The sequence below is a fragment of the Solea senegalensis genome, linkage group LG4 (genome assembly GCF_019176455.1).
Source record: "Solea senegalensis isolate Sse05_10M linkage group LG4, IFAPA_SoseM_1, whole genome shotgun sequence".
Taxonomy (NCBI): Eukaryota; Metazoa; Chordata; class Actinopteri; order Pleuronectiformes; family Soleidae; genus Solea; species Solea senegalensis.
This window is the reverse complement of record NC_058024.1, coordinates 6,692,760-6,710,740: the sequence shown is the minus strand read 5'-3', so window position 1 is coordinate 6,710,740 and position 17,981 is coordinate 6,692,760. Positions and strand designations below refer to the sequence as shown.

Below are 17,981 nucleotides of genomic sequence, written 5' to 3'. Positions count from 1 at the left end.
GATGTGTTGGCGAAGTTCCTCCTCTGATTTTTGTAGACTTGCCCTAAAGTTTCTCTCCGCTTTAACTCTTGTTGAGCTATGCCTTAAATGATTTTTCCAACTTGTCTCCATATGAATTTTTTTCTCCCTGCAGCCTTCCACCACCCACTGCTGCTGTTGCATCTGCTAAAGGTAGCCGTATCCTGATTCACTGCACCTTCATGTGTTGGGTAAGAAGTGTCATTAGACTACTAACAATGTAAACACCTTTGAAATGCTTGATCTAATTTACCCAAATGATTCATCTGTTTAAGACAAAAAAAAGTCATTGAATTTGAATCATTCAATCATTGAATTTTGAAGAGATGAAGGCTGCAACACATTCCTGGATCAGAGGACTCCATGTTGGACACCACGACCTGGAGAAGTCCCATTTAAATGGATGTTAACCCACAAAAAGAATAGGTTTTAATGATTATATGCTCATGCTCATCTCCTGTTCATTTACCGCTTGCGGTACTAGTTATTTTCAGTGCTAATTATTTGCAAAAATTGGTGAGATTTGGGGGTATGACCAGGGCCTCAAAAATGCCATTCATTTGAAGAAGAAGAATTTTTAGAGTTTCAATAAAAAGAGAAGACAAGATGTTATGATCCTCAGCGATAGGTTATTTTTAATGCTAAACAAAAATCATCATATACCTCATCACTATGTATGATCATTTTCAAGGTTAATTCATTGTAATTTAACCAGAATTAAGATCAATGGCACCATTTTCAACAACTGTTTAGTGATGTTGAAAGTCTTGTTTACTCATATATGCTGTGATTGGTGGATTTAATATGTGCCACCTCGAAATGAAATCATCATCCCTGCTACAATTTGATTTTGACTCGCTAAAAAAAACAGATATGTTTTACAATATGGCACAAGTTTGTGACTTTGTATGTTTATGTGTTTGTGGGCAGACTGCGTGGCTCACACAGTTAGACCTCAATGGTGGAAGCCATCCGCAAACACTGGGATGAATCTGAAGGAATGTCCTCACGACTGATCTCGTTCCCGTCCAATCGCAGCGTCAGCAGTTTGGAGAAGCTGGTCACATCCACAGCACTGCAGAAACTTCCCAGAGTGAACTCTACAGCCAACAAGCAAGGAAGGAGACAGAGTAAGAGATGCTTACAGTGTTATGATTCTTAATGCTTCTTTTTTTACTAACCAGGGATTTTAACCCTTGGTTTACATAATGCACTGCTTTTAATGAGAATAAATATAACGAAACATGATTGATTTTACCTATAATAATCAGTGTCACAGAGATGCACACATACCGAGACAAGCATTCTACTCTAGTTGGAGCCTGTCCTTCAACTCAAACAACCCTATCAGTTGTTTGCGGTGGTGGAACACCCTATTGTTTGTTTGAGTTAGAGGACACTTAAGATTTGCATTTGTCTTTTGGAGCATTTGCTAGATACACTAGATACCACATGCAAGGTACCAGATTGCTGTCATGTGTACAACCACTAGGGGTGCTGGTTTTGAAAACGTAAACATAGGTCGTAATTCCTATATGTACGTTACTCTGGAGGACAGTCTGGATTTAATACATTCCAATGAGGACATGTTTGTCCATAAAGTCCAGAGCGTAACCATTTTGAGTAAACAGTGTATTTTTGACATTTTGAAAAAAAACTTTTACCTTTGATCTGGTTTGCCTGCAGATAGAGATGTTGCAGTGTGGCGCTCACAAGTGGGATTCTCTCCAGTTTGTTGAAGCTCAGGTCGAGCTCCACCAGCCCAGTCACATTAAAGGTGTTGGGAGGGATCCCGTTGTCTTTTATCTGGTTGTGGGACATCCTGACATACTGCAGCTGTGTGAAACGATTTAGGAATCCCTCTGGTACAGAGTCAATGGAATTGAACTCCAAGTAGAGCTGGTGCAGATTTTCAGGCAGGGACTCTGGGACCTGGGATCATTTCATGAAATGATTGTCAACGGACTGTCTATTAAATTGGACATAAGCAAAACCTCACCTTTGTCAATTGGTTGCTACTGATATCCAGCATTGTAAGAGATGTCAGGGCCTTCAGTGATGTGCTCATGTCCGTGACCACATTATCATGAAGATACAGGATAGTGAGGTTGTCCATTCCTTCTAGGTCTACTGGTGTTACCTACACAAACCATTATACAGTATTGTAATAATAACGAAAATAATATGCCTGCCAGTGATAATAATAATAGTAGCCTCAAAAGTGGATCTGGTTCCTGCAGCCTGAGAGAGAGAGAGAGAGAGAGAACAGGAAGGATAGAAAGACAGACACAAACTAGGGCGAGAAAGATCAAGGTTAATGACATATAATGAAGTCATATTCATACCCTGAGTGTGAGAGAGTGAGTGTGAGTGCACCATAGAATTCCCCCCAGTAGTCTAGGACTACAGCAACATAAGAGATGCTTTAACTATTAGCTTAATAAAAGAGCAAGGTTGTATGCGTAACTTTAAATACAGAGAGAGTGTCCGCTTCCGAACAGACACTGGGAGCTGGTTCCACAGGAGAGGAGCCTGGTAACTGAAGGCTCTGCCTCCAATTCTACTCTTACAGACTCTGGGAACCACAAGAAAACCTGCATTTTAAAACCTCAGGTCCTTTATTCATCAAAGCGGCAAGCATAGAGATTTTTACCTTTTCAATCTTGTTGTGATTGAGTCTCAGGTCTCGCAGAGAGCGAGGAAGGTTGGAAGGAATGCTGGTCAAATTGTTGTGCTGTAGATAGACACGCTCCAGTTGCTCCAAATTCAGAAATGCCTAAAACAATGTGGAGAATCAGCAACATCTGTATGACAGCAAATTTAACAACAGAATTGAAATGAATGATCTAAATATTTATAATTTATAATTCCTCACAAATTGAGAGGGTATTAGCGTTCTAAGAATCAGATATTTGCAGAACATTAATATACTGGGGGGGCCACACAGTGATACAGTGGCTAGCATTGTAGCTACACAGCAATCGAGGGGTTTTCTCTGTGGAGTTTGCATGTTCTTCCAGTGCACTGTAAAATGTACTGTGTTAAAGTAAGAGAAAATGAACACCAGATCAGTTTAGGACTAAATTCAGTATAGAGCAGTGTTAAATAAAGGTTTAATAGAAGTTTGAAATGAACTTTTTAAGTGTTAAATTAACAACAAAAGAGTTAAATTTACCACTGTCATGAGTGGATTCGGCACTCAAACTTCCTCCCGACATCCACAACCCTCATGTGGAGGATAAATTGGTAGAAAGTGGTTGGATTAATATACTGTTTGATGCACAAAGGCAAAGAATGTCAAGCAATAATATCAGACCTGAGCGTGAGAGTGTGTGTGGATTACAGCATCAGCAGTGGAGAGGTGAGTGGGCACAAGAGAGATGTAAACCTGTCATCTGAAACTATTCGTATTATGTTTTCAGTCATGGTCCAACCTGTTTGCTGTTGTCTCGCTTTACTAGCACAATGTTGTTGTCTCTTTTGACCAAAAAAATCTGCCACTTTTTGTTTGTAGCATGAAAAGGAAAACAAAAGGTAATGACAACATCATGTCTTTTTAAAATATGTTTCCTTTGTTTCGCACCTTTTCTCTTGACTGCGCACCCTAGAGAAGTCCTTTTATGGCAGGTTCTTGATGGAATGTGCCGTGTGCAGTTTGGAGGGGGGTTTTGGAGAATGTTTATGTTTAACTTTCCATATTTTAACTGTCTAAATATTTTGGATAATATTTACACCGTATATTTGTTCAGCATAGTTTGTGTAATTCTTTAAATTCTGATTTTGGTCAATTGATTCCTTAATTGTTGTTTTACTAAATAGGAGCCACAGCCTTTTTGCTGCCAGGGTAACAGGTTTTCTGTGGCATAGCCCAGTGTTTGACCTATTTTATTAGTTATTTGTCTTCACCTTACTTTGTTTTTCTTGTTTGCATTTACTGCTGGTGGAAAATTACAAATCTTGGACTTAAGAAACTGTTTTGGTTTTTTTTGTCTGGCCCTTACACATACTATTTAATTTCTTTAAATAAAAATTGAAATGACATTAAAATAAATCCCATTTCACTCTTGGCACACACTGCCGTACTATTATTACTTTTCCTTTTTAACTGACACAAACTGTTGGCCACATGTCAGCCATATGACGGTCATTTAACATCAGCTTCCCTGCTGAGCTTGTGTGTGTCTGGACTTGACTAAGACCAGATGCAGATTTACCTTCTTGCCAATGGCCTCAGATGTCAGCTGGTTGTGGTGCATCATAAGCCACACTAGGTTGGTCGCATTCATCAGGGCGGAGTCAGACACTGCAGTGATGGCGTTGTTTTGAAGGTACAAGTATTTGATATGTGAGGGAATGGATGGCATGGCTGTCAGACCCCGGCCATCACAGTACATGGCTATAGGAAAGGCGGGGGGGCAGTCACACTCATCGGGACACCACCGACTTGCCATGTCCGCCTGCAGGGAGGCAAAGTATCCTTGGCTCTGTCGGCCGTACAGCCAAGACAAAGGGTCTCGTCCATGGGAGAGAGAGAGTGGAAGCAGGGCAGACAGGACGACAATCACCAGACGCATGGTCGGAGTCATAAAGTTGTTCTTTGGGATCTTACTGAAATGAAGACCATTAAAAAATCAACAAAATTATCATTTCAAGTCCAAAAGTTCAGTATAGACATTGAACTATAACTGAAATAAAGACACAGATACTTAGTTGTTAAGTATTTTGAAACAGATACAGTTTGTAAGTGTATATTTAAGTTCCTTCATATATAGGTACAGGATTTACCTAAATAAACTGATCAAATGTCCATCAAGATATACTGTGTGTATATATATATACATATATATATATATATATATATATATATATATATATATATATATATATGTATGTAAAGGATAAAAAAGAAGAATATCCTCTATCGCATGGTCTTATCATGTTATGTTGAGTCAAAAGTTCAGCATAGGCACTGACCTTGTTGTGTAATGTAACTGCCCGCAGAGAGGCACATTCTTAAACATCTTAATTCAGTGAGGAAAAAAAGGAAAAGCCATGAAGACCATGAATACCACCTTTGTAAATAGATCTCACTGCTGCTACACAATTGTGGGAAAATATCCAATAATGACCCCCTGATTTTGCAAAAGAAAAAAAAGTTCCCCTCAAAAACATTTGACTCTATCATCATGTGTTTATTTTTCACCTATAAGGTTTCATACAGAGATAGCATGTAGACAGACACATGTTCATGCACATGCATGCACATATTAACACACACACACACACGCACACACACACACCTACCTGTATAGAGAGACTGACCCTCTTTGTCCCCCCTCTCTCTCTCAGAGTGCGCTCAGGAGTGCAGGGGACTCGGACAATCACTTTGTAAAAATCTTTCATCCCCTCCCTGCTCTCCTTCCCATTCTGCCATCCCCCTCTCCACCCCTCTCCATTCTTTTTCTGTTGGTTCCTTCCACCCCATAATCCACCCTCCTGTACCCCATTTTGTTCAGTCAGGCACAGCCCAGTGCACCCCACACCCCCCAGTTTTTCCATCTGTGTGCAGTTCATGAAATCCCTCTGAACGAAAAAGCAATGCTTTCTTTATAATTTTCAATCTTTTCTTCTAAAAGTGAGCAATGTCATTTAGTCTCTGCAGATGCTGCACGTCTTTGAGCCCAGTTAGCCTAGTGCTTGCTTATTGTGTGAACTGTTGTGTTTCTCTTCTCTATAATGAATATAAAGTAAAGTAAAGTTTCTGCCTTACTATGTCAGTGCCTTGAGATAATGTATGTCATGTTTTGACACTATAAAAATAACATTTAATTAAATTGAATTTGCCATCCATGGTCGTTGATGACCTGAGGTCAAATCAAATAAAAACATGTTTCAAAACTTGCACCAATTCCTTTTATTGTCATTATATAGTATATACTGTATGTGTATTGTATCATAAGCATCATGCAAGCATTGTTTGGGTGGATAACAAAACTGTTATCTACTGTTGTGTTCAATTTTTTTGACCACTTAGCGAAACTCTCTGGGCCAAAGCAAAAGACTTGTGGATGGATTGAACTTTTCACATGTTGTCAAGGGTTAAATGGAACCATGTGTGACACTCTTCGCGTGATGTCTGTTTGCTCATAATGTGGGCCTCTTCCTGCCTCTGCATCTTCTCCCAGACATGAGCTTCATCTGAAACAGGGGTTTTCACTCACCCTCTCTCTCTCTCTCTCTCTCTCTCCCCCTCCTTCTCCATTGTATGTTCGGTTTCTCTGGAAATGTGGTTTTACTCTGTGCATTGAATTACTCAACATATGTTCTCTCTGCATAAAAAGTAACACATCTGCTGCTTTGTTCTGATGTGCTATGTAATGTTGACTATAAATCCACAGACTTGTTCCATATGTTTATCTGTAGAGTATTGTCTTCATCATTGTATGGTATTTCCAGTGCCGAGGTCCATTGTCTTTGACTTGGAGCTAACTCACTCTCTTGCCAAGAATTATACAAGTAGGTCATTACGACTCAAATGTCTGTACATTTAGAGACAGGAGCGTGAGCAGAGGATAACACGAGTTAAAAATGTAACTCCATGCTTTTCTTTGTACAAAATAAAAGAAGACAGGTCGTTGTATGGGTTACTTCTGTTTGATTTAAAGGTCCAGTGTGTAAGATTTAGGTGACATTAGTTTCCTTTGGCAAAAATTTAATTTTTTTTTATAATTAACACACTGTAATCTCCCATCTTCACAAAAAACTCCCAAAACACTTTACTCTCTGCAACTAACTCTCTTGTGCTAACACACATTTTACAACCCTTTATTAAATATACAAATTAAAAACATCTGTAAGATTCAAAGAGCACTGTAGTGAAGTAATTGGCACTTTCGATTAGATGTTTCAAAGGATTTCTTTTCATCGCCGCCTTCTGCAGCTGCATCATTAGAAGACAGCACTGTTTTTTCTTTTTTTTATGTATCTGCAGGCATCAGTGTGCAGCACATGCACAATGCATGACAATAAACAAGAATATGTGTAATGTGGACTTATTTTTTCAGTGTTATTTCTCTGTCAACAAATCCAAGGAACTGTTTAATGTATGAACTGAACCAGGGTGAACTCTGACCCCTGAGTCATGATTGATGACAATTTTATAAAGCCATGCGCAGGTTAATGCAAGGACTGTTTTAGTGCATAAACTCAGCTGTAGTGTCTGTGAAACAAATACGATACATGGGAAACACAAAGAAAGCTGAAAGAGTGGCAGGAGAGTGACCAGGACTTCCAAAAACACACCCAACCCCCTCATCTGTATCACCATCCATGACCCACCCCCCAGTCCTGTCTGGGTCATGAGCAGAGATCAGAAGATCAGAGGAGCGAGCCCTTTCCACTGAAGCCAATAACTCCTCACAGGAATGTCAGGAAATTTCAGTCAGGAAATTGCATTGTCACATTTCGGGAAGATCCCGTTAAGAGTTAAATGAAAACCTGCAAAAAACCTCGAACCTTAAATGTACACACCAAACGAATCAATAGATGAACCATCCATCAAGCCTTAATCCTGTAATGACGATGAGGATAAAAGCATAAACACACACCCTGCAACTACCAGCTCAGCCGTCAAGGGTTGTTCGTTCACACCAAAACATCACACACATAACAAACATTCATATAGTGATAATGCACACAGAACTGGTTTAAGTAATCCATGGTCCTAAGGTAACTTGAACCGTGGTATCCCGGGGCAAAGGGGCAGCATAAACCAGGCGATAGAAAGCAGATGTCAACACACACCCACACTTCAAATCTCACACAGATGTTCATGATTACACACAAAGCTTCTCATCCTTTTCCTCAGACAGATAAAAAGAAAATGCAGTTTTATATATATATATCAATGTTGGTAACCACATTAATTATGAGTTTTGACTTGATCCTGGTGTCACCATGTCAAAATGTATGATTATGCCAGTGTTTAATTAGCTGTGGTACACTGAAAATGATATACTGTAGCGTGCCCTGGTGACCCAGTGGTCGAAGATGCAATAAGCTGCAGGATCTCGAGTTCTGTGCCACGCTCACACTGTGGTTCTAGTGAAACTCTAGGGTAGTGACAGAATAACCTTGCTCCAATAACAAAAAAGATAATCAGCTTTAAAGTCTCATTCACTTGAGGTGAATTCTAAAAATAATAATCTTAAGAATGAATATGCATGAAAAAGAAAATGATGTCCTACAAAAATAACAGTTTGGACGAGGAATTCACTTCTTAATTTGCTGAATGACATGACATGACAAAGGAAAAGTGGTAAACCTGTAACAAGCTTGTATATGCAGCTGATTCCTGGTGAAATGAAGCCCTCTAGTGTCAATGAGAGGACATGCAGAGAGCAGACGACGGGGGAGAAACGAAACCTATTAAACACAGAGCACCATCTGCAATTTTGTACCATTGGGAGACAAGCAGCAGACACATATCAGATTGTTTGTTTTTTATTTTGATAAAAAAACACTTCAATTTGCTTATGAAGATCATGATATGACTGAAAACCTCTTTATCGCCTCCCTCTCCTCAGGCTGGGGACGGGTATCTGCAGAGGCGATCCTAGACTCTTGGGGGGCCCCAGGCAAAGAGGCTAATTGGGGCCCTTCACACCTCTTATTTCATTCCAGCAGGCTTCAATAATGAGGGGCTCGTTACTGCCACTTGCAGGTCAGTCTAGACATGGCTCGTGTTGGACAGTGTGTTTTCTCACTGTTCCTCCCACCAGTCAAAAGGGGGGAGGGTTTGGGTATAAGGGTGGGGAGCTGCATATTAGGGGAACCCCCTTTTTTTCAGGGCCTCAAGCATTTGCCTGGTATGTGTGTTCTGTTGGTGTTGACCAAACTGGGCCACATAAACCTTTGCAAAGCATTATATTTTATTCTTATTACAAGGGAATTATTTTAGTTGTTTAAAGACTCTGCTGCAGACCTGTTATTCTGCAAAGCAGACTCAGGGCTCACAGTGATAAAGTCTGTAAGATAAGGACGATATTTCATGTGTTTTCTAAAGAATTATGCGTTTGGTATAACCTGTTTTTTGGTAGAACCTTTACATAACTTTGTGTGACACTAGAATGATAAATACCAGCTCTGTGGCACCTGTCTCCCTCACAGACCTGCAGTCCAGTCCTTGTTCTGTAGTGAAAGACACCTGCTTCATCTAACTTCTAGAACTATTGATAATATTTCACAAACAGCTTCTATTGACACATTCAAACACAAAGTAAAAAAAAAGGAAATACTCCAAACCCTGTTCACATGACATAGCAGAGTAACTGGGACAGGTGGGAACAAGTTGTCAGCTGTTCTCGGAGCTTCTGTGTCTTCCAGGTCCCAAGCAGGAAACACCTGAAGGCATCCTCAGCATTGAAAAGAAGAATTCTGTGAAAAGAATATGACTCACTAAACATTATCATTTGACAAGAAAACGTATCTAATCATTAATGACATTAACAAACCAAATGAATCTTCTTCGCACCAAAATACTTTCTCCGAAGAGACTCCAGCACATGCACACGCACGGTTTGCTCCACGCATATTTTCGTGCACGTCCATAAACTGTTCATGCACAAGCCTATGTGACACAAATAGCTCAGTAGACTTTAACTGAGGTGGCTTATTTTAGTGTCATTATTTTAAATACTTATTGGCATTTTGTTTGTCTGAGTGTGTCACTCGTGGTGTGACTCTTTCCTTTAATTTGGTGGAAATGTTGTGACAGAGTGGAAAATGGATAACAGTGGATACTGTCATTGATATCAATCTATCACCAAGATGTCCAGAATTAATAATCCTGATTTCTTGTATCATTAATTCGAAGTACCTGTGAACCATATGGATTTTGTCAGTCTAAACCACTCTCCTAAACCAAAGTGAGCATGTTTTACTGCTATTATGGTTAAAATAAAACGCCCCATCACCCTTTTCAACCTACAGAAGAAGTCACATACAGGCACTCATGTTGTAAATTTTGCTCAACCCCATTGTCATTTTGCAGGATTTTTCAAGAGGGCGCTCTTTTCATTCTCTGCTGAAGAAATACTGACCCCTTTATTCCCTCCTGCCTTCTCCACCTTGCCTCTTCTCTCACAGCGCTCCCTCGTATATTTTGGGGGAGAGGAATCTGGAAACGTTTTCCTCTGCTCAGCTCAGATACTTGCAAGACATTCCCCCACACACACACACACACACACACACACACACACACTGGCAGTCAAACACACACAGATGGACACACAAAGGCAAATATACACGCGCAGAATGGTCTCTTTGGCTCCCCAGGTACTTTGTGGCTTGAATGCCTCCACATACTGTAGACTCTCGCTCTCTCTTTTCTCTCTCTCTCTCTCTCTCTCTCTCAGAAACACAGACATTTTTCTCATTGTTTCCATCAGAGTCCAAACTGATCTGTTGCCATCATTTGATTTGTCCCTTTCCCCTTTTCAGCTGTCCTTGTCAGCCTTGCTTTGTATTGTTTGTGCATCTCCATGGTACAAGCAAACTCATTTCCACCAACATGTGGGTTGAACTATAACTGGGCTGCTGTGAGAAGGGAAAAATGGGAAAAGATGATGGAGGAGGTCTGGGGTATGGGATGTGGGCAGTGTTTGGAGAGGGAGAATGTGTCAGACAGAGGGTAAACATTGCACTGAAAACACTCACAGACACGTTGACACACAGTTTATTCCATATTTTCACTGGAAAATTTAAGACAACGTGTCCTTGCTCCACAGCTCCCACTAAACAGGTAAGTGTCTGATTGTTTCTTGTCTGTAAAAACTTGGAAACTGGCATAACAGGCAATAATCGAGGCTTGATTGCATAACACAGTTAATCTCTTGGCAACCTCTTGAACATGTGGTGCACTCTATGACGAAAGAAAGGCTGAAAGCAGCAAACGTGCTGATCACGTCAAACTTTCCTGATGATGCAAATCTTTTTCTAAACAGAGCGTGATCGTGTTGATGAGTGTACTTTTATGCATACCTGGTTTGTCGGTATAACCGTAACCAAAATACTCTTCCTTCTTCTGCACCTACGTAGGGGCCTGTGCCAAAGTTCCATTCATTTAATAATTTAATTTAATTAAAAATTTGACTTTGGTTGACCAAACATTAAAACAATGGTTAATTACATTAAATTGTTATTTAAAGTTTGTTCCATTAATTAACATTTAAACATTTCTGAATTTCCGTTCAACAAAAATTATTTGCTGTGTGGAACATTAGTCTTTTAAGTAATTGGCCATAAACCAGTGTACTGCACACCTTAAAGCGACTACTTACTGTGAAGAGAAAACTTTGAAATTAAAGATGACCCGCTGTTGGTCTTAGGGTTGATTCATACCTTCTGCATTTGTCTGCGTGACATTAATGTCATCGTCCACCCACCGATGACTGCAGCAGTGCACATGGATCTCATGCAAACCCATGGACGATACATGCTCACTGCACATGCTCACCACCACGTGAATGCATGGAAAGCTAGACTGATATGGACACTCAAGTTAACTTCATTACAGCGAGGCTGTTTCACACAGCTGTGCTATGACAACACCACCCACGTTGAGGAGGTACTATGAAGTAATGGAAAACAATGTGCCTGATACCGAACTGAGTCGAGTCGAGCCGAGTAGTGCAAGAACTGCACACGGGAAAGCGGCAAAAGTCAACAATGACTGTTTTAAACCTGACCAACCAATACTTCTATCGCTAATGCCATGGTGCTAGCATAAATGCTACAACTGTCAACACAATTGCAAGTGAGTCAAGCTCCAAAAACCCTGGCTCCTTGTTCACATGGTCATTAAACTCTTCCTGTCTGGTAAATGACTGCAGCGCTGTGCCCTCAGGCCTTTTGTTAAAGTGTGTTTCCATGCCAGAACCAAGACACCCATGTGATGTCATTAAAGCAATTTTCTAAGAGTTGACAGGGCTGTTCCCCAGCTATTGAAGACAATAAAAAAATCTTTCACAAGCTCATAATGTTCTAGTCAATTAACATTGACGTGTATTTTGCAGGATTGCATATCTCGCCAGCCACTCCACCATGGTGCTCCTGTGCCATGCTGTGTTGGTGCTACTGTGGTTTTTTAACTCTGCCTCAGCCACTGTTGTAGCTGACTCGGACTATGGAGGTGTTCCGCTGTGGGTTAACCGCCTGCTGGGGGAGCCCAGCGTGCTGAGTCTGCAGGGGCGAATGGACCCAGCCTGGTTCAGAGCCAACAACCCGCAGGCCTGCCCACAACAATGTGACTGCCCCATCCAGTGGCCCACAGCAATCTACTGTGACCACAGAGGCTTGGCCAGTGTTCCAAACAGCTTGCCAAACAAAACTCAATACTTGTTTCTACAGGTAAGAAAAACACTGTGCAAGATTTATCTTTACAATGGTCAGCCACATCCCACAGTGACTGACCTCCACAGGACTGTTATCACTGGCCACTGTATTGGGTGCACAAGAAACCTAATAAAGTGGCAGCATTGGCACCTGGTGTGATCTAACATTGCAGCAGCCCATCTGTTTTACATTACATTCAGAAATTGTCTTTTGCATACCTTAGCTGCATTGAGTTACTGTTGCAAGTCATTATATCATTGGGAACCAGTCTGGCCTTTCTCCTCTGACATCAACAAAGTGTTTTTGCCCAGAAAACTGCCACTTACTGAATATTTATTTTGTTTATTAGACCATTCTCTGTAAAACCTAGTGATATTTTTTGCACGAAAGTCCCAGTAGATAGACTCTGACCAGCCCACCTGACACCATCAACCATTCCACTCATTTAAATCATGTTTTCAATCATTCTTCACCAGTCTTATGCTCAGTTTGAACTTCAGCAGGTGGTCTTAACTATGTTCACATGCCTAAATGCATTGAGTTCTTGACATGTGATTGGCTGATTAGATATTTGCATTAGCATGCAGTTGAGTTGCACTTTTCTCATATCCTCAGGGCAACAACATCACATCCTTGTCCACTTCTGTACTGGCCAACATTACCGGGTTGCACTGGCTCATTCTGGACCGCAACAATCTGCAGAACAATAAGCTGGACTCAGTGGCTCTACAGAACCAGACCCAGTTGAGGTACTTTTTTGCCAACCACAACCACCTCAAATCAGTGCCTAGTGGGCTGCCAGCAGGACTCAAGCAGCTGCGACTGGCCTACAACCAAATCAGCAGCATTAGCCCTGGAGCCTTCCAGAACATGCATAACCTGACACTGCTGCTGCTGCAGGGAAACAGGCTGCAAACCATCACTGAGGGAGACCTCAAAGGTAGTTCAATGTGTCATTTTCTTCCTTAATACTGCACAACATGCACCTCTTTACATGCTTGAGATGACGTGCAGTCTTGTACCTTTTCACTTAAAGCAAAAGACCACGAGTGTTATTGTCCTCTACTATTGTCTTGCAGGTCTGGACAGTCTGAATCTGTTAGAACTAAGTGGGAATTTGTTCTCGTCTGTGCCGGGACATTTACCTTCTTCTGTCCAACAGCTCTATCTGTCCAACAACTCTCTCTCTGGGCTGGACAGCGACAGTTTTGAGGGGCTCCTCAACCTTAAGTACCTACGTCTAAGTCACTGTGGCTTGCTAAGTGGTGGCCTCCACCCATGGGTCTTCAACTTCTCCAGTTTGGTGGAATTGGACCTTTCATACAATAAGCTAACTACCATCCCCACAGTCCCGAGCACCTTGCAGTACCTCTACCTGGAAGCCAATGAAATACAAGGTGAGGTGTTTCTTCAAAGATATTTCACCCATCCACATGTGCACACTCACACACAAACGAGACAACATTATTACATTATTATCATTATTACTATAAATATTAATCATGTATGGTTGGTCACTTGGTGCTCTGTCCATGTGTGGTGCCTCCTCCAGCGCTTCACTCGGATTGAGCTAACAGCTAAGCTAACAGATGGGCCTGTAGACTTGAAGTTAGAAGTAGTAGATAGAAGTTTGCTCGTGTTCTCCATTTTCACAGAGGATCTAAGGCCAACTTACTCTCTGCACTTCAAGACTGTATATTTTAAAGTGGTAGTCTAGTAGCTGTTTGCCTTTTTCTCTACAGACCACCCCCTACAGTTTTGGAGTACATATTCATAAATCCATTGTGTGCCATTTTATCGTCCCTTTTGTAAAAAATTATAGCTGACGCTCCCCCCTCCCTTTCCCTCTCCTGGCCATGTGCATTTGTTTTCAACGGAGCTGGCAAACACAAGCCATGGAGCCATGTCCATGCCAGACAGCATCCATTTAGCATGCTTCTGTATTTTTTAATTCTCACTATTCGGAAAATGCCGGTCTGAGGTCTACTCATGTGTGTCCAACCTGTAAAGCAATACATGTTTCTCGCAAAAGTGGAGACTTTGCGAAACCTCCTGATTCTCAGCACTCTGAGAAGGCTGGTCTTCCACTAACAGACAGTAGGGGAGTGAAGACAGCAAGCCATTTAACTATCACAATGACTCAGAAGCTGTTAAATTAGTGTATAAATCCTGCATAGTACTGCTTTAAGGTTCAAATGGATATCTATTTTTTAACACTAGCATGTGCATGCAGTCACCTTTGAGTGTAGAGGTGTCACTGACTTCATTTCTGGGAAATGCTCATTTTCGCGTCATGCATTTTTAATTGCAGTGTTACTGAGTTGGGTGGTTAGCCATCTTGGGAGGTCTGACACCCAAACATGACTGTGAGGAAGTGAAATGTGACAAGAATTATAAAGACACAAAAACAGCCCCTGCCTCATTGAGTACAGCTGACCCTCAGTGTGAACACAGGAGGGCTGGGATCAGTGGGACAATAAAAAAGAGGTGAAACAGGGTGGGGTAGATAAAGGGGGAGGGGATTTTTTGTGGTTGGACAGAGGAAAGTGGGTTTTTTGGTGGAAAGAAGTGAGGAGAGTGGTATGAAAACATCTGTATTGGATTCAGGTGCAAGAGCCAGAAGCACATGCTGTTCCCCTCTTCAGTCTCCCTATACACACTCACTCTCACTATCTGCTCTCCATCACTCAGGCTGCTTTTTGACAGGATTTATACCACACTGCAGCAGCCTTGTAGCCAGGAGCTACATAGTTTTTGCACAGGTCCATCCACCAGTAGTGATCCAGTGCATTTTTGGCAAAGTAAATATGTGCTCTAGTTTAGTGTATGAGACAGAAGACAGCAGCTGGGCTACGTACCAACAAGACAGACGCACGCCGAAGCTCTTCCACAATAACACACACCTCATCGTCTAGCTAGCAGTCTCACAGCTAGATTTCCTGTTCCAAAGCCCACAGTCTGAGTTAAGAGAAACTACTCCTAAAATGAAGTGAGAAACCAGAAGAGGGTGTTGTGGTTTCCTCCGCCTCCCCTTTTTTTCTTTTACCACACCACCTGTGAGACATCTAATGGTAAATGCAGACTCTCTGACAAGAAAAGAGACATTCAAAGACTGCACATATAAGAAAAGTAATTAAAGGGTTGTTGCATGTCAAGCACATGGTACATGATATGAAATCAAAGCTCTCTGCATTGATTTAGTATACAATCTTTTTGACATGACAGTATCAGGAAATGGCTGACACTCAGTTGAATAATGGGTTTCTAAAAATAAAAACACTCTGGTCTGTTTCCCATGTGTTTATCACAGAGTTCAACATGACTAGTTTCTGCAGAGAGGTGGGACCTCTGTCCTACTCCAGAATGAAGATCCTGCGATTGGACGGAAACAGAATATTGTACCATCAGCTGCCTTCTGACTGGATCTTCTGTCTACGTGTGCTTGAAAGTATTTACGTCTGACTCCGCCCACAATTACGGCATAATACAGATCGAACCCCAATTACAAAGCAAAAACAGAGCTCAACTTGTTTTTTTATTTTGTGAACTCAAACAACTCAGCCTTAAGCCTGAAACCAGAGAGGAGGACTAACTTGTTATGTCTTCAATATGTAGACGCACATCAGACGCTGGAGAGAAAACCGACTTTCAAAAGATGCCAAAGGCTGAACTCATACACTAAATCAGTGTCATTTTATCATAATGCCAAACCTTCTGATCAAAACATGTTTCATACCACCAGTACTTTCCCTTGGGTCTCTCTCTCTCTCCCTCTTATCCCGTCTTTTTTAAAGTTTAGCCGAAGCAGGGTTGTACATCTGTGTGTTATTAGCAAATAGGAACTGTGACAAACTCTCTCATTTATGACTCTACAGAATAATATGCTCTGGTTAAAGTGAGCTGTCTTGAAAGCAAATGGAAATATGTATGAATGGCAAAATTCAGTAGCTTTTCCTTGAGTCAGTGTGCTGGGCAGCGTAAAACCACCACACCAGTCCACTTCTGGAGCTCCGTGTCATATGAACATGTTTTGATTTTTGTGGTTGATGATGCTATTATTCTGCCTCTGTTTGGTGAGCTCTGTCAAGCAAAACTATCAGACCTGACTGAGGGACTATTTCTTTATCTCTCTCCGAGCGAGACAGTCATGTGGAGCTGATAGGCTTAATCAGCCTCTTACTACAGGTTTGACATGGACCAACATTTGTAAAGTGTTTTTTTCCAGTGCTTTCAATTGGATTCTTTATAAATTGTTACTTATTTAAAAAAAAATCAACAAACCAGTAAGGAGCAATCCAGCAGTGATTCAAATATGAAGCCTGTGGAATATTTAAAATGCCTGAATAAAAACAAATCAAACAAATAATCTCAGTCTGTTTTATGTGCGCATTAAATAAAAGAAATATGATGTTTGGAAAAGGCAAAAATAAACAAATTGTATCATTTTCTATTGTGACATGGAAAACAAAAATCCCAATTACCCACAACTTCTTAATTGTTTGTCTAACAATTGCTATATAGAAAGAGTCAGGTGTTTAAACAACATGCTGGTGTGTAATAATTTATATACATATGTGAGTAACTTGAAAAAATATGCACAGATTTATTCAAACAAATACATCTGGCGTTTTATCATCTCAGTTTATTAAATAGAGGAAGCATTCAACACATAAACAATGGCAAACAATATAGATAAAGATTCCAATTAGCTTCACTAATAAAAAATACTAATCTAATAATTTACTAGTAATCTGTCAATGTGGACTAGTAGAGCTGTGATTTACAGTAACAACAACACAAGTGTGAATATTAAAAGGAGTGATGTATTTTGGAAAACTCAGGTGGGTCAAAGGCTGCTTTCATTTAAAAAAATAGTCAACTACATGTTGTCTTCACAGAGTTGACGTACTAAAAGTGTTACAAGTGTGCTTTACTTTTATTTAGTATTTTGTTATTTATATTTTCTCACTCTAAGCTGCTTTACACATTTGCCATTCACCCATTCACACACCACACCCAGGAATTGAACACACAACCTTCCATTTGAAAGACAACCACTGAGCTACCATCACACAATTCAACTCCTCACTTTTTGAATACTTTTACATCTAAAACTTAATTATGTTTCATATCACAAAGTTACTTTAGATTTTTACTTTCAACCTCTACCAAAGTCCTTTTCTGGTAAGATACATGTGTGGTTAGGTTAAGGTTAGGGAGAGGCATTAAGTGGTTATGGTTAAGGTTAGGGACAACGCTTTGTTTAGGCTGTCCAAAATGAATGGAAGTCAGTCTGCATCCTAGGACGATTAGCTGCGCAGACCTGTGTGTGTGTTTGTGTGTGTGTGTGTGTGTGTACGAAAGCCATATTTTCCAGGTGACACCATGTCTGACGCACTGAGTGTGTTTGATGGACTGATCAGACGCATGTCATGTCTGGACCCACTCTCACCAGCAGCAGGAGTCTCTCACACTGAGCTCCTTATTGAGAGGACAATTATTAAAACATTAGAGTCAATGTGAGCTTGTTCCCAGTGACGACTGACCCACAGTGCACTGGTATGTATGAA

At 40.8% G+C, this 17,981-nt stretch overlaps 2 protein-coding genes across 2 annotated transcripts; one reads left to right on the top strand and one right to left on the bottom strand.

The window, feature by feature from the left end:
• Positions 1 to 627: 627 nt before the first annotated feature.
• On the bottom strand, positions 628 to 5,391 carry fmoda (fibromodulin a). Its single transcript, XM_044023220.1, has 6 exons — positions 5,323 to 5,391; positions 4,233 to 4,626; positions 2,672 to 2,794; positions 2,018 to 2,158; positions 1,683 to 1,950; positions 628 to 1,118 (listed from the first exon to the last, which is right to left on the bottom strand). Exons 2-6 carry the CDS (start codon positions 4,602 to 4,604, stop codon positions 967 to 969), a joined length of 1,056 nt encoding a protein of 351 aa, XP_043879155.1. The 5' UTR covers positions 4,605 to 4,626; positions 5,323 to 5,391; the 3' UTR covers positions 628 to 966.
• A 5,201-nt stretch (positions 5,392 to 10,592) lies between these two features.
• On the top strand, positions 10,593 to 16,768 carry zgc:113307 (uncharacterized protein LOC553753 homolog). The gene is made up of 5 exons (XM_044024544.1): positions 10,593 to 10,819; positions 12,093 to 12,426; positions 13,027 to 13,351; positions 13,491 to 13,808; positions 15,722 to 16,768. The coding sequence occupies exons 2-5, from the start codon at positions 12,121 to 12,123 to the stop codon at positions 15,871 to 15,873; spliced, it is 1,101 nt and encodes a 366-aa protein (XP_043880479.1). The 5' UTR covers positions 10,593 to 10,819; positions 12,093 to 12,120; the 3' UTR covers positions 15,874 to 16,768.
• The last annotated feature ends 1,213 nt before the right edge of the window (positions 16,769 to 17,981 follow it).

Bases quoted from the DNA above. Each gene is read 5' to 3' on its own strand.
- fmoda (XM_044023220.1), bottom strand. From the start codon at position 4,604: ATGACTCCGACCATGCGTCTGGTGATTGTCGTCCTGTCTGCCCTGCTT. The intron at 2,159-2,671 runs GTAAAAATCTCT...TGGTTTGTGTAG, and splicing joins ATCACAACAAGATTGAAAAG to GTAACACCAGTAGACCTAGA. The intron at 1,119-1,682 runs GTAAAAGTTTTT...TGTTGGCTGTAG, and splicing joins GCAGGCAAACCAGATCAAAG to AGTTCACTCTGGGAAGTTTC.
- zgc:113307 (XM_044024544.1), top strand. From the start codon at position 12,121: ATGGTGCTCCTGTGCCATGCTGTGTTGGTGCTACTGTGGTTTTTTAAC. The intron at 12,427-13,026 runs GTAAGAAAAACA...TCATATCCTCAG, and splicing joins CTCAATACTTGTTTCTACAG to GGCAACAACATCACATCCTT. The intron at 13,809-15,721 runs GTGAGGTGTTTC...TGTTTATCACAG, and splicing joins GGAAGCCAATGAAATACAAG to AGTTCAACATGACTAGTTTC.